The sequence below is a fragment of the Histoplasma capsulatum genome, genomic scaffold (genome assembly GCF_000149585.1).
Source record: "Histoplasma capsulatum NAm1 scaffold_1 genomic scaffold, whole genome shotgun sequence".
NCBI lineage: Eukaryota > Fungi > Ascomycota > Eurotiomycetes > Onygenales > Ajellomycetaceae > Histoplasma > Histoplasma mississippiense.
In genome coordinates this window covers 7,006,612-7,018,919 of record NW_001813982.1, presented here as the reverse complement: position 1 = coordinate 7,018,919, position 12,308 = coordinate 7,006,612, and the positions used below count along the sequence as shown (strand labels likewise).

Here is a 12,308-nt window from a genome sequence, read left to right as displayed (position 1 = left end):
GAGACGGACTATGGCGCGTTGGCCGGGGCGTTGATTGTGGGCCACCTCATTGAATGCTCAGCATACGTGACCGGGTCGAATTTCTCTGGCTTCACTGAGTATGATCTTGAGACGTTTGTGGATCTGGCGTTCGGGATTGTGGAGGTAGATACTGGGGGAAGTTGTGTTGTCACGAAACATGAAGGGACGAAGGGGCTTGTGAATGTGGATGTGGTTAAGTGTCAGTTTTTGTATGAGTTGCAGGGTGATGTTTATCTCAATAGTAAGTTGGGGGTTTTTTATATATGTTGTTACTTTTTCTCATTGACCTTACCATCCTCACATCCTACAAACTCTCTGTTTTGTTATCTGTTTGTGCGGAGAATACTAACGGTATTGGCTTGTAGGCGATGTCAAGGCGTATACACAAAATATCTCAATCGAAGCCGCCGGGAAAGATCGGTATGTACATGTACATTTACATGCCCTCCTCTCCAGCCACTCTAGGGATATAGCTTCATGTCTTATTAAATCCACAGGGTGCGAGTGTCTGGTGTAACTGGCGGCCCACCACCTCCCACGACAAAATTAGCGATTTTCTACCGAGGAGGCTACGAATCTCAGCTTCTGGTAAACGCAACGGGCTACGGCACCGATAAGAAATGGGAGCTATTCGAGAAACAGATGCGATTCGGACTAGCACAGAGGGGTTATACTTCGGATAAATTCCACTATTTGGAATTTCAAGTGTCAGCTCCTGCCCGTCTAGTTCGGACTATTAAGATCTTGTCTAACAGTGATGGGAATGCAGGCTTGGGACCCCGGCTGCCAATCCGTCCAGTCAATTTCAGAGCACAACATATTGTCGTGTATTCGTGCAGGCCGGGGATACAAACACCGTCATGGCGGTACCGATGGTCATGGGCGAGTTTGCCATGCAGCACTTCTCAGGTAACTGCACAACGAAAACAACTACCGCAAATTGACCTAGCCCATAAGTTAACGCTGGTCTCCTCTTAGGCTTCCATCTCTCCCTAGATCGACGAACGGCCCTGCCACGCCCTTACCTCGCGTTCTACCCAGCTCTCTACCAACAACATTCCCTCAAGGAAACGGTAAACATTCTCAGCTCCTCATGCCCCGGTAGGGGTGATGGTGGCCAAGAATTCACAGCCACCTCATCACCAATCCCCGCCGGCCACCCGCCGGCCTTCGAACCCCTCGAGGCGCGGAGAAACTATGATACTATCTCCCCAATAGACCTGAGCACGCTCGGCCCGACAACGCGCATGCGCCTCGGCGACATCGCCCTCGCGCGGTCAGGGGATAAGGGAGCCAACATCAACTTTGGCATCTTCGTGCGGTCAGCGGGCCAGTGGGATTGGTTCCGCAGCTTCATGACACGAGAGAGGATTCGGGCGCTATTGGGCAAAGACGATGATGGATACTTTATCGAGCGGGTTGAGTTCCCGAAATTGTGGGCGGTGCATTTTGTGATATACGGAATTTTGGGGCGCGGGGTGAGTAGTTCGACCAAGCTAGATTGTCTGGGGAAGGGTTTTGCGGATTACGTGCGGGATAAGGTTGTTGAGGTTCCCGTGAGTGTTTTGGAGGCGGGGAGGTTGTGATTGTGCCTTTTTGGCTCTTACTTTTTTAAGGAAGTTGAACAATTCCTGCTATTAATGAGTTTTTTCTGGCGGTACTGGTACTCCGTAGATGGATCTGTTTAGGGTATTTTGAGGCATTGTACGAAGTAGCTCGCTCCTCTAATTTGTGAGGTGCCCCGCCCAAGCCATATTGTTACTGCGTATGATCTTGTGTCTGTATCGGGAGTAAACTTGAATCGCCTCGTTTCCAGCAGTAAGCTATATCTGCTATCTTAGCGCCTGTTCCAAGATTCCTCCACCAGAACTGGAACCAACCAGCAGCCGGATATCCCGCCAAGGTAAGCCGCCCAATCGTCATCAAATGTCCAAGACTGTTCCTTGATCTGGGAACGAGTTTTGCCAGGATGGTTTCAGATCTGGCCCCAAAGGAAATTTTGAAAAGTACTCGGGAGGTACCTCCAGTTTTGCTGTAGAATGTATTGAATCTTTAAGTACCAAAAAGTACCTTTGCCTCCCACATGACCTGACCTCATCCATCTTCCTCTACTTCCTCTTCTTTCTTCTTCTTTCCAACTGTTCACTCCTTAGCATTCGGCAGTCTATCTGCCCTGTCCTGTTGGTTCGACGAGTAACTTCTTCCTCGACCAACTACCGATACCTTCATTCTTGCTTTTCCGCGTCCAGTGGTTCGCCACCCTGGTCTTCGGGTCTATGTTTTTGGCCATTGGCGGATTCTCGTTTCACCATTCCGCTCCATCCCAGCTTCTCTGAAACCGCTTACGGATGACTGTATCCCCCGTTTATTACCCAGAACCAAGACTCATTAGCCGAAGTGGTATCGTCTTGGGAGAACTTGTTGTTCAGGCTGCCCGAAACGGCCACAGTTTTGTCAACTCTGGCCGTTGGAACCTTGGAAAACAACCTCCTCTCCCCTTTTTACCCTGTCGATTTTGCTCGTTTTGGCAGCTTCTTATCTTTACCTGAGAATCGCTATCCTACGAAACTTTTAAAATTTCGGGTTTACCCGTCCCTCCCCCACCCCCAAACATTATCGTTAATACCATGATCGTCCGCCGGAATTCCGACCTGGAAATGCATCTCCCTGATGCGGCCCAGGCCGCCCCGTCCACCGCTGCCAACGAAGCCGACGTAGATATGTCATCAGACGACCCGAACAATGTCAGCGCCTTACCAGCTAAACTTGCCGCCCGTTTCTACCAAAAATCAAATGGCCGTAGACGCGCTTCTACCACTTCCTCCCGCCGCAGCTCGATATCCTCATTACACTCAAATATATCTGCCCACGGGGGACCCCACAGTGATCATGTTGCGCAACACCTACGCCGTGCATCCATCATCGAATCCCGTAAAGCGCGCCTTGCTGACCGCGCAGCACATGCGGAAAAGGTGCGACTTCGTGCTGCGCTTGCGAAGAATGAGTCCAAACACATCTTGCGGGAGGAAAGGGCATTGGCTGCGCAGCAGGCGCGTGAGAAGTTGCTGGCCGAAATTACCGCCAAGTGCGAGGAGGAGGTTCGAAGAGCAAAGAAGAAAGCTGAGGATATGAAGGAGAGGAAGGCGGCGGAACACGCTAGGCAGCGATTGGAGATGGCGGAGAAATTTGCAGAGGCAGAGAAAAGAAGGCTGCTTTATCAGCAAAATACACGGCGGCCACGAACCACGAGTCTTGCAGCAGCTGAGGAGAAGAAGCTCGCGAAGGTGGCCGTCAAGCAGATGAGCCGGACTAGTGCTACGCGGATTATCCAGCGGGCATGGCGCAACCACTATGCCCGCACCGTTACCAGGGAATTCCGGGAGGTTGATCTTTCATTGGAGCGCATCCGCGCTTTGAGTTTTGAGGAAGTTGGGGCGTTGCTCTCTGAGGAGAAACTCTTGACTGTGACGGCCAAGGTTCTCCGGCTGTGCGGTTTACAGGATACAGAAGGCGGTGCCATGGGTGAACGTGGCGCTGTCCGTACATTCCTTAGCAGTTATTTGATCTTGGCCCATCCAGCACAAGTTCTAAGCAGCAATGGAGAACAGGAGCAGGATCTTATTGCAAAGGGTCGTGATTTGCTAGTTATTTTTGAGCAAGTTATTTCTCAATTATCGGCTATTGGGGTATGGCCTGCCTCGCTTACCACCGATCTTCAGGCGTTGTCGGAGTCCTATAATACATTCTTTTCTGCATTCCACGCCTGGAAGACTCACGACTCCTCAGTCTTGATCGAAATCATGCTAGCACAATTCATTGAGCTAGAGCTCATCTGGCAGACGGTCAAGGATGACCGTGAAGGGGGTGCTGCGGATGACTATCAGAAAGGCATTCGCCAGAATCAAATTTTGTTGCTTGCACGTCTTAAGAGACTGGCAGGTGCCGAGAAGGCGATGTCAATGGTGAAACAGGCTTTGAGGAAATCTAAACGGGACAAGTTGAAAAATGGAGCTTCGCAGCAGTCTATCCCCCGCGCCACGAGTGTGCCTCCATCTACAGAGTTGCTCCCAGAGCCTGCAAAGTCACCTATTTGCGAATCGTTCTCCACCGCAGATAACTTGGCTCTCGCCCAGCTGGATCAGCAGGAAATGACTCCCCGCGATCGTTTTGCGAAGGCCTTGACCGCTCTTCCGGATAATAGGGCGCTTGTGCACGAGCTTTTGATAAACAGGGAGTACAAAATTGATCAAGGGCCATATACAGCCATACGACGCCAGATCATGAATCTTATGTGTGAGATGATGAGGAAAGATATCGCAAAAGGGCTGGGGACTACTTGGACGGTAGCGATGGCCAGCGTCATTCAGGACAGACTGCTTCGTTCCCTAAGACCTGGAAATTCGTTACATGTTTTGATCAGCGAGGTCCTCGACCCGAAATATGTTGAAAACCAGTGTAATGCAGGCACTTTTTCGTACGATGCATTTTTTGAGTTCATGAGCAATATTCTACCGAAGCTTTGTGCTCCATACCGCGATCCTGAAGTCAAGGCCTTTGCCTCTGACACTTCGGGCGATGCAATTGACCGCCTTGCGAGATTAATGGGCATCATCGATCTTTTATCCTTAGATCATACCAATTTTCTGCTCCATGTTGCGGCTCCGCAGCTCATCCAGGAAGGACCAGGATACGAGCAGCGAGTGTTTTCGCGACTTTTGCAGGAAGGGGTTATCACCCTTGAGAGGACCCGGGAATTCTGGCGTGTGAACCGCAAGACAATCATCGAGGACATGAAGAAACGTGACCCGGACAATATGAATCTGGATTATAAACCACCCGCAGCCAAGATCTACGCACAGGGCATCGTTGACTTGGTCTTAAGCAACAGACGTCTATCTCCCGAACTCATTCCTGAAACCTTAGATATGGATCGCGGACACCTTGAGCAAATTCGTTCACGTGCCTTCATGATTGCAGCTACCGCCTCGATCCTGCTCAGCGCCAAGAATCTCCTCAAACGCGACGTCCGCTCACAATGGAAGAGCGAAGCAGAACGAATCATGACCCTTGATTTCAACGACATAAAACCGGAGCGCGTCCAGTCAATCCTGGAATCTTCTCACGCCATGCCCGCATCAACACGGGCGCAGCTATTTTCCACTATTAAACGCGTTCTCAGCCCTGCGACTGCAGCGTCTATCACGGCCACGGCCACAGCTGCAGCCTCGAACTCCTCGGCCATCTCTATTTCACCTGATACAATCGCATTACTTTCCCCTCCTCACTCCTCCCCCTCTTCGTCCTCATCACCATTTTCAGGCTCAGACACGGGCAACAACACCAATGCCACAAACGTAGACTGCTTCACCGACCCGGTGACAAAACTGATGCTCTCACGACTACGAGCACACGTTCTCGCGCGCCTCAGCGCGTCGAGCGCCAGTGAGCGGGTGCGGACGACAGCGACGGCGAGCCAAAGTCTGGCTGCGGCGGGGATGCCGGAGTTTGTGAATGAGGTGGGGAAGATTGTGGAGAGCTTAGGGAAGGTTAGAGAGGTGGATTGGTTGTGTCATGGGATGGTTTACGAGGAGGTTTGGGGTGAGAGGGAGGAGGATCGTGAGAGCAGGCAAGGGTGAAGGATGAGGGGTGAGGGGGTTTGTTCCATTGGCCTTACTTTGCTCATGCGTGGTAGATACGTGGTTGGTTTTTTGTACGATCATACCCGATCTTTTTCGTTTTGAGAGATGCTGTGTCCCCCTACCTTATTTTTATCTTTTATCCCAGCTTTCTATCTTTCTTCATATTTTCATTTCCCTTGCTGTATCTCGTTTTCAGTTTTTCTGTCGATTCAGACCTTTGCGCTTTTTGCATACCGCTCGTATTTTTATATTTTGTATTTTCTTTTCTGTCATACGCATGGGAATGAGAGCTGGAAGAGATCGAACTAATCAGGGCGAGAGACGATTTTTTTTGGCATTTCATCATTTTCTTTTTTGTTCCTTATTGTTTTCTTTCTTTCTTTCTTTCTTTCTTTCTTTTTTTTGGTCTTTTTTTGAAATAGCTTTGGTTAGGATTCGAGAGTGTTGATTCAGAAAGGGGCGAATTGCTCTACCTCAACCTCACGGGAGACGATGAACAGGTTTGTATCTTCCTATTTTCACTGTCACAGTACAATAGATAGTTGTTACGCATTCCGGAATGGACGGGAAGTAATGAGATTGGATTTCTCTCTCTAACTTCCTCCTCTTCGTTTTTTTTTTCTCTCTCTCTTTCGCAATCTGATTTCTTGGAATAATATGTTTTCATAGTCTTTCAATGCGATATTTATATAGCTGTATGGTGGTATTTCTTTATTCAAAGACCAAAATAGATCGTTGACAGTGACATCATCGTTTATGCTTATCTGATAAAGTTTAAAAACTCAATCCAGCCGCATCGGGAAATTCCAAACATCCGCCCTCGGGAAGAAATAGAAAATATCAACAATTAATTAAGCTTGACTGATTGTCACTCATATCATTTTAGGGATTTGCGGATATCCATGGGGATATCGAACTATAAACTAAATTACTATTCTTACATGGCAGGTGAGTTGAACTACCCGGGTTATATGGGAAGAGAGGGGAAGTGTTTTGCGAGGGGTGCTTGAAGAAGGGGGCAATCTCTGCTTGATTGCTTTTAATATGCATGCTAATCCTGTGTAATGCAGACTAGCTATATGGCATAACTTGATCTAAGTTATATAATAAACAGAGGGATTAACCGCACCAAGACGATTACAAGCCTCTGTGCAGATAACATACGCTTTCCGCCCGCCGCACCCACCGCCGTCTTACTACCTCCCGCTTCCCCCTCACCACTAGCGCAAACACGCCTTTAAAAAAAAAAAAAAATGCCCACAAGCCCCTCTGGAACCATCACCCTCCTATCCCCACTTACACCTCCCTCTCTCGAGCGCACCTGGCTCACAGCCCCGCACCCACGCCTCCCCTTCGTCGCAACCTGCAGCGCCGACAAAACCGTGCGCATCTACTCACTTCAGAATTTCACCTTACTCTCAACGATATCAGGCGGGCACAAACGCAGCGTGCGCAGCTGTGCATGGAAACCGCTCGTAAAAGGCGAAAGCGTGTTGGCGACGGCGAGTTTTGACGCGACAGTCGGGTTATGGAGGAGGTGGGATGGATACGGGCACGGGGCCGATGACGGCGATCGCCTCGCTACAAGCAGTGGGCCTGGTGGCAATGACGGTGGCGACGGCGGCGACGACGATGGGGACTCCTACTCGAACAACGAGGAAGAAGACGACGAGGAGTGGCGCTTCGCTGTCCTGCTGGACGGGCACGACAGTGAGGTAAAATCCCTTTCGTGGTCCCCGGCCGGCACCTTGCTGGCAACCTGCTCGCGCGACAAGTCCATCTGGATCTGGGAGGATTTGGACGATGGCGATAACAACTTTGAAACGGTCGCGGTTATGCAGGAGCATACTGGCGATGTGAAGTGGGTGAGCTGGCATCCAACTGAAGAGTGTTTGGTGAGCGCGAGTTACGATGATACGATACGATTGTGGAGGGAGGATATCGATGATTGGGGTCAGGTGGCATGTCTAAAAGGCCATGGAGGTACGGTGTGGTGCGTTGAATGGGAGTCTGGCGAGGTGGAGCGTACTGTGCCTGTTACCATGAGTGGCTCTGGTGATGGGACTGGTGCAGAAGAGACGCTCCGGAAGGAATGGATTGAACAGCGTACACTTTCCGGTCCCCGGTTGGTTTCCTGCTCCGACGACCGCACGATTCGCATATGGGCTAAACAAGCTCGCCATCCTGCAACCGCCAAATCCGGCCCTGCATCGATACCCAGCATTATCCGCCCAGCCGATATTGACGAAAAGTGGCTTGAGCAGTCCCAATTACCACGCCGGCACGATCTGTCCATTTACTCCGTTGCATGGAGTAAACGGACCGGGCTGATCGCGTCGACAGGCGCGGATGGGAGGATTGTAGTATACCAGGAGCGATTTGTTGAAGCACAGGGGCCAGAAGAGGCTTCTCCAACTACGAACGCAAATGGCAATATGAACTTGGATACGAATGCTCCCTCAGAACCGGCAGATGTAGGTAGTATCGAGAAGAATGGTGATAATGCACGGGCAGAAGAACAAGCGCGGACGCGACCAGGGCCCACGGCTACCCCTCAAACAGAATGGCACGTCCTCGCTATGATCGATGCTGCGCACGGCATCTACGAGGTTAATCATGTGTGCTGGGCACTGCGGGCTGATAAAGGGCGTAAGGAGGGAGAAGAGGAGGAGGTCCTGATAAGTACGGGTGATGGTGGAGATGTGAAGGTTTGGAGGCTGGAGAGATGATCAAGACGATGATGATGGTGGTGGTGGCGGTCAATAATGTAAACTTCGCTCATCGTTTCGCATTTTCAGGACAGAGTTGGATCCATTTAGATTACTTATAAAATAATATGCTCTGAAGGTAAACCTCCCGTTTTCATAACGGTAACTATAACTATGTTATTTTCCTCCGATAATCTAGTCGATGAATAATTCCCCCGGAAACTAGTAATGGAGAACAATAATATATTAATTAACCGCTCCAGATGCGAATTTATCGGACAATAAACACTTCCAAATGTTATTGAACGGTCCTTTGTTTCTGAAGGAAAGGCCCTGTATAGCCTTAGATACCCTGCACACAAACACCTTGCTGCGTAATAGAATATCAACAAGTGAAAAAAAAAAAACCCCGGGAAGACATAATAACTAATGGGACAAATATACCTGACTTGTATATATCTAGAAGAAATGAAATCTAACAAGCCTTAGGGCATTAGCGATGAAATAAAAAGGGGGTAAGAAACAAGCCAAAATGACAAATTGAATAAAATGAAAATGGGAGTGAAAATGAAAATGAAAGTAGCAATGGCGAAGGGGGATCCCTGAACACCATAAATTTAAAGAATAATAAATAAAAAGAAGGATATCAAGGATGTATAAAATGGTCGTGAATATATTATATAAACAGAACAAAATAATTTGCGATATATGAAAAAGAAATGGATAGTTCATGGATTAAAGTATATAGAAAATAGAAAGGACAAGGAGAGAATGGAGGATGGAGAATAGCTGAAGGTGGTGGGAAGGTAGGAGATAGATAGGTAAGCAGCTAGATGGTTGTGTTCTGTGGAATATGAAGTCCGTTCGGTTGTTGGGCCAGTGAGCCAGATATGAGGCTGTACTTGGGCAAAACCCTAAGAGAAATTCCCAGGAGCATGATGTGTTCCAGGTAAACCACGCTCCTTGTCCCCTTCCCCTTTGCTTTAGGGTTTATCAACGAGCCGTTTCCGTTCGTCAGACGTATCATCATCCACATCACTCCCGTCCTCATCTCCAACAACATAAGGCTCCTGCTCTCTACTCGACCTCGCCGAAACAACCCGACTTGGCCGCTCATCCAACTCCGCCTCGTAGATATTTACTGCCTCAACATCATGCCCACGTCTACCCCGTTTATTCGAATATCTAGGAAGGGATCCCGAGCTGCTCGACCCCAGCATCGGGTAGATGCCCCGGAACTCATATCCTCTGTCCTGGTGCTTCTGGCGCGATCGCCAGATGAAAACGCCCCATATGACAGCGGCGATGGCGACGACAATAAGCGCCACTTCCCCGGATTTGTAATATGCCTTCCACATGGCGGACTTCACCTTCTCCTTCTCGCGCTCGGCGGCTGCTGTACTGTTTGGATGCGCGCGAACGGAGGTTGCTGGGCCCTTTTCGCCGTCGATTCGAGAGTCGGCAGGGTTGCCGCCAATGTCCGCAATATCAACTCCTATGAATCTGTCGAGCATTTCGCGCGAGCGGGGGGGGTAGTTGAACGGCACCATGTGGCTTGCGTTGTAGAATAAGACGTATGTCAGATTTCGGGCCTGTTGATAGAATCCTGCCGATTCACCTTCGAAGATCCAATCTTGTCGTGGCGCCCAGACGCCGGGGGAGAGTTCGAATCCTGTCCCTCCAGACCATTTCATGTCCTTGATCAGGTCTTCATTGCCGATGTGATTGCATATCATGTCCTTCTGTCCACTGAATAGAAGAATCGGAAGGCCCTCCTCGAGAAGTCCAGGTAGCAGCTCGACGGATGGCTTGGATTTCAGGGCCCTGAAATGGCCACTTACTGCACCAGAGCATTCAGACCAGCCAGTTTGTTTGTCGCTATTAATATGTAACGCTTTGGTGACATTCTTAAACCGGAGATACGGTGCCATATTCTCCAAGTCAGGAGGCCAATTCATCCCACATGCGCTGTACTCATCTGTAAGACGGATATCATACATGTTAATGCAACGGTTGCCTTTATGTGTCTCGTCGATAATCGCCTGAAGCACTTCTTCACAGGCGGAAATCTGCACAGTCCCCGTGCTGTCTTCGACGTTCAATTTGTTCAAGCATTTTGATAATTTCGCCTCGACGCGGCTTGATGAATCGGTGCCACCTTGGATTATTCCTTCCTGATAAGCGTAGGGTAGGTAAGATAGATACTGGTGGCGAGGGGATATCCAGCCATTGCCAATGAGGATCCCTTTGAGTTTCCATCGGGTCAGCGATTCTCCCTTCTTATTCCGATCGAGAATTGCGCGGGCGATATAAGGAATGTATTGTCCTGCATATGACTCTCCGGCGAAATAAAGCTAAACAAAGAATACATTAATAAAACCATTTGACATGCCGAAACAATGGATAACGGGGGTGGGGGAAAGCCTTACATCATTTTTCTCGTAATGGGGGAACAGCTCAAACCATTTTTCCAAGAAAGTTACGAACTGCGAGGCCATCTCACCGAGCTCACTGACATAGGCCCCCGTGCTAACATAGCTAAAACCTGTGCCCACCGGCTGATCTACAAATAGCAAATTGGCAAATTCGTCCCAAGAGCCATCGGTATGATTTAGCAGATGATCATTCGTAACCCTGTAAGGACCAATTTCCATCAGCGCTCCGTCTTCGGAACTGCAGCCAGGTCCACCGTTCAGCCATATTACGGTTCGCGGTTTATCGGCAATGTGCTGGTTGGCAACATGCCAGAAGAAGAGGTTTGCGCTAGTTTTATGGTTGATTTCGATGTGGCTATGGATGAAAAATGTTAAGTGTTAAAAATGAATGCGTAAACGCCCGCTTATTTCAAAGATATAGCACAAGATATAGCACTCACCCAGCATGCATTTGCACCTGTGGGCTATCAGGCTGGCCTGGAAGTGAATCAACAAAATAATCAGCCGCACATTTTGCACTGACAGCGAGTGAGTTCGCTAGCGCGAGGAAGACAGTGAGCCATGTCGACCGGCCACCAAATGCCCGGTAGGCTCGAGCTTCAGAGAAACCCATGCCGGTATAGCCTCAACAAGAGGTGATCCCGAGGTGGAAATAGGTCCCGCGCCACCCTCACCTCATCGAGCGCATCAAAACCTCATGTACAGAACTTTATGGAGTCAGGAGGCTGTTCGGGAACGCCAATAGGAATCGAAATAGTAGTGGAGGGCACGCTTGGGAAATTGGACAGTTGATAATATCAGCAAACGCCGCTATCTAAATAAGCATTGTACAATTCACGAGCGGCGGGCACGGAAGAAACTAGAAGTTGAATCAAATAGTATCTACGCCAAAGGAGAGGAGTGATATACAGCGTACGTGAGCCTCAATCTCAGGAAATGTCACATGATCACAACTCCTTCAGCTTTGAAGTGCGCTAAGCCATACTAGGAACGAGGAAGCATGACAAGTGTTTTAAATTCTTATATTCTCTATCCTCTGTAAAATCAACTCTATCCATTCTGTCCTAGAGAAGGTCGTCAAGTCCCTTATCCGAATCGCTTTTAATCAGCTCGATCATTCCCTATCAGCACTGTCAGTGTTTACATTCAAAACCGGCCCCAGACGTTAAGCAGCCACCCCAACGAACCTCAGGCATAATTGGTTTCCCATCTTCTCCTTTCACATAGCGAAATGGCATCTCTGTACTCTCGTGCTCATTTGAGACGTAGCTCCGGGAAGTCCACGTACGGAATCTCCTCCAATGGTACTGTAAGGAGAAAGGAGGAGGGGTTATGATTAGCATGCATATTCAGAATGATGAGCTTACATTCGCATTGCCCACCTTTGCTTAGAGTTACCAGCCTGGTCACTTCTAACTGCGGTATCAGTCGTCATTTGTTTGGGTCCTAACCTGCGACCCGTGTAGCCTTTCTGACGTAGCTTCGAGTGCGATCTGGAGGGTGCG

General features: G+C 49.2%; 5 protein-coding genes across 5 annotated transcripts in view; 3 read left to right on the top strand and 2 right to left on the bottom strand.

Annotated features, from left to right (window-relative positions):
* HCAG_01996 (conserved hypothetical protein) overlaps nucleotides 1-1,607 on the top strand; it is a gene marked incomplete at both ends in the record, with an annotated part of 2,188 nt that extends 581 nt beyond the window's left edge. Inside the window, 5 exons of the mRNA XM_001544899.1 lie at nucleotides 112-262; nucleotides 387-441; nucleotides 519-728; nucleotides 791-930; nucleotides 1,018-1,607. Of these exons, the coding sequence (XP_001544949.1) occupies nucleotides 112-262; nucleotides 387-441; nucleotides 519-728; nucleotides 791-930; nucleotides 1,018-1,607 (1,146 nt within the window). The remainder of the gene's footprint in view (nucleotides 1-111; nucleotides 263-386; nucleotides 442-518; nucleotides 729-790; nucleotides 931-1,017) is intronic.
* Nucleotides 1,608-2,648: 1,041 nt separating this feature from the next.
* Nucleotides 2,649-6,428, top strand: HCAG_01995 (conserved hypothetical protein; the record flags this gene model as incomplete). Its single annotated transcript, XM_001544898.1, has 3 exons — nucleotides 2,649-5,567; nucleotides 6,083-6,160; nucleotides 6,354-6,428. The coding sequence occupies 3 exons, from the start codon at nucleotides 2,649-2,651 to the stop codon at nucleotides 6,426-6,428; spliced, it is 3,072 nt and encodes a 1,023-aa protein (XP_001544948.1).
* A 485-nt stretch (nucleotides 6,429-6,913) lies between these two features.
* On the top strand, nucleotides 6,914-8,389 carry HCAG_01994 (conserved hypothetical protein; the record flags this gene model as incomplete). The annotated part of the gene is made up of 1 exon (XM_001544897.1): nucleotides 6,914-8,389. One exon carries the CDS (start codon nucleotides 6,914-6,916, stop codon nucleotides 8,387-8,389), a length of 1,476 nt encoding a protein of 491 aa, XP_001544947.1.
* A 962-nt stretch (nucleotides 8,390-9,351) lies between these two features.
* HCAG_01993 (hypothetical protein) lies at nucleotides 9,352-11,416 on the bottom strand (the record flags this gene model as incomplete). The annotated part of the gene is made up of 3 exons (XM_001544896.1): nucleotides 9,352-10,722; nucleotides 10,798-11,158; nucleotides 11,244-11,416. The coding sequence occupies 3 exons, from the start codon at nucleotides 11,414-11,416 to the stop codon at nucleotides 9,352-9,354; spliced, it is 1,905 nt and encodes a 634-aa protein (XP_001544946.1).
* A 451-nt stretch (nucleotides 11,417-11,867) lies between these two features.
* On the bottom strand, nucleotides 11,868-12,238 carry HCAG_01992 (conserved hypothetical protein; the record flags this gene model as incomplete). Its single annotated transcript, XM_001544895.1, has 3 exons — nucleotides 11,868-11,924; nucleotides 12,092-12,110; nucleotides 12,171-12,238. The coding sequence occupies 3 exons, from the start codon at nucleotides 12,236-12,238 to the stop codon at nucleotides 11,868-11,870; spliced, it is 144 nt and encodes a 47-aa protein (XP_001544945.1).
* Between the last annotated feature and the right edge of the window lie 70 nt (nucleotides 12,239-12,308).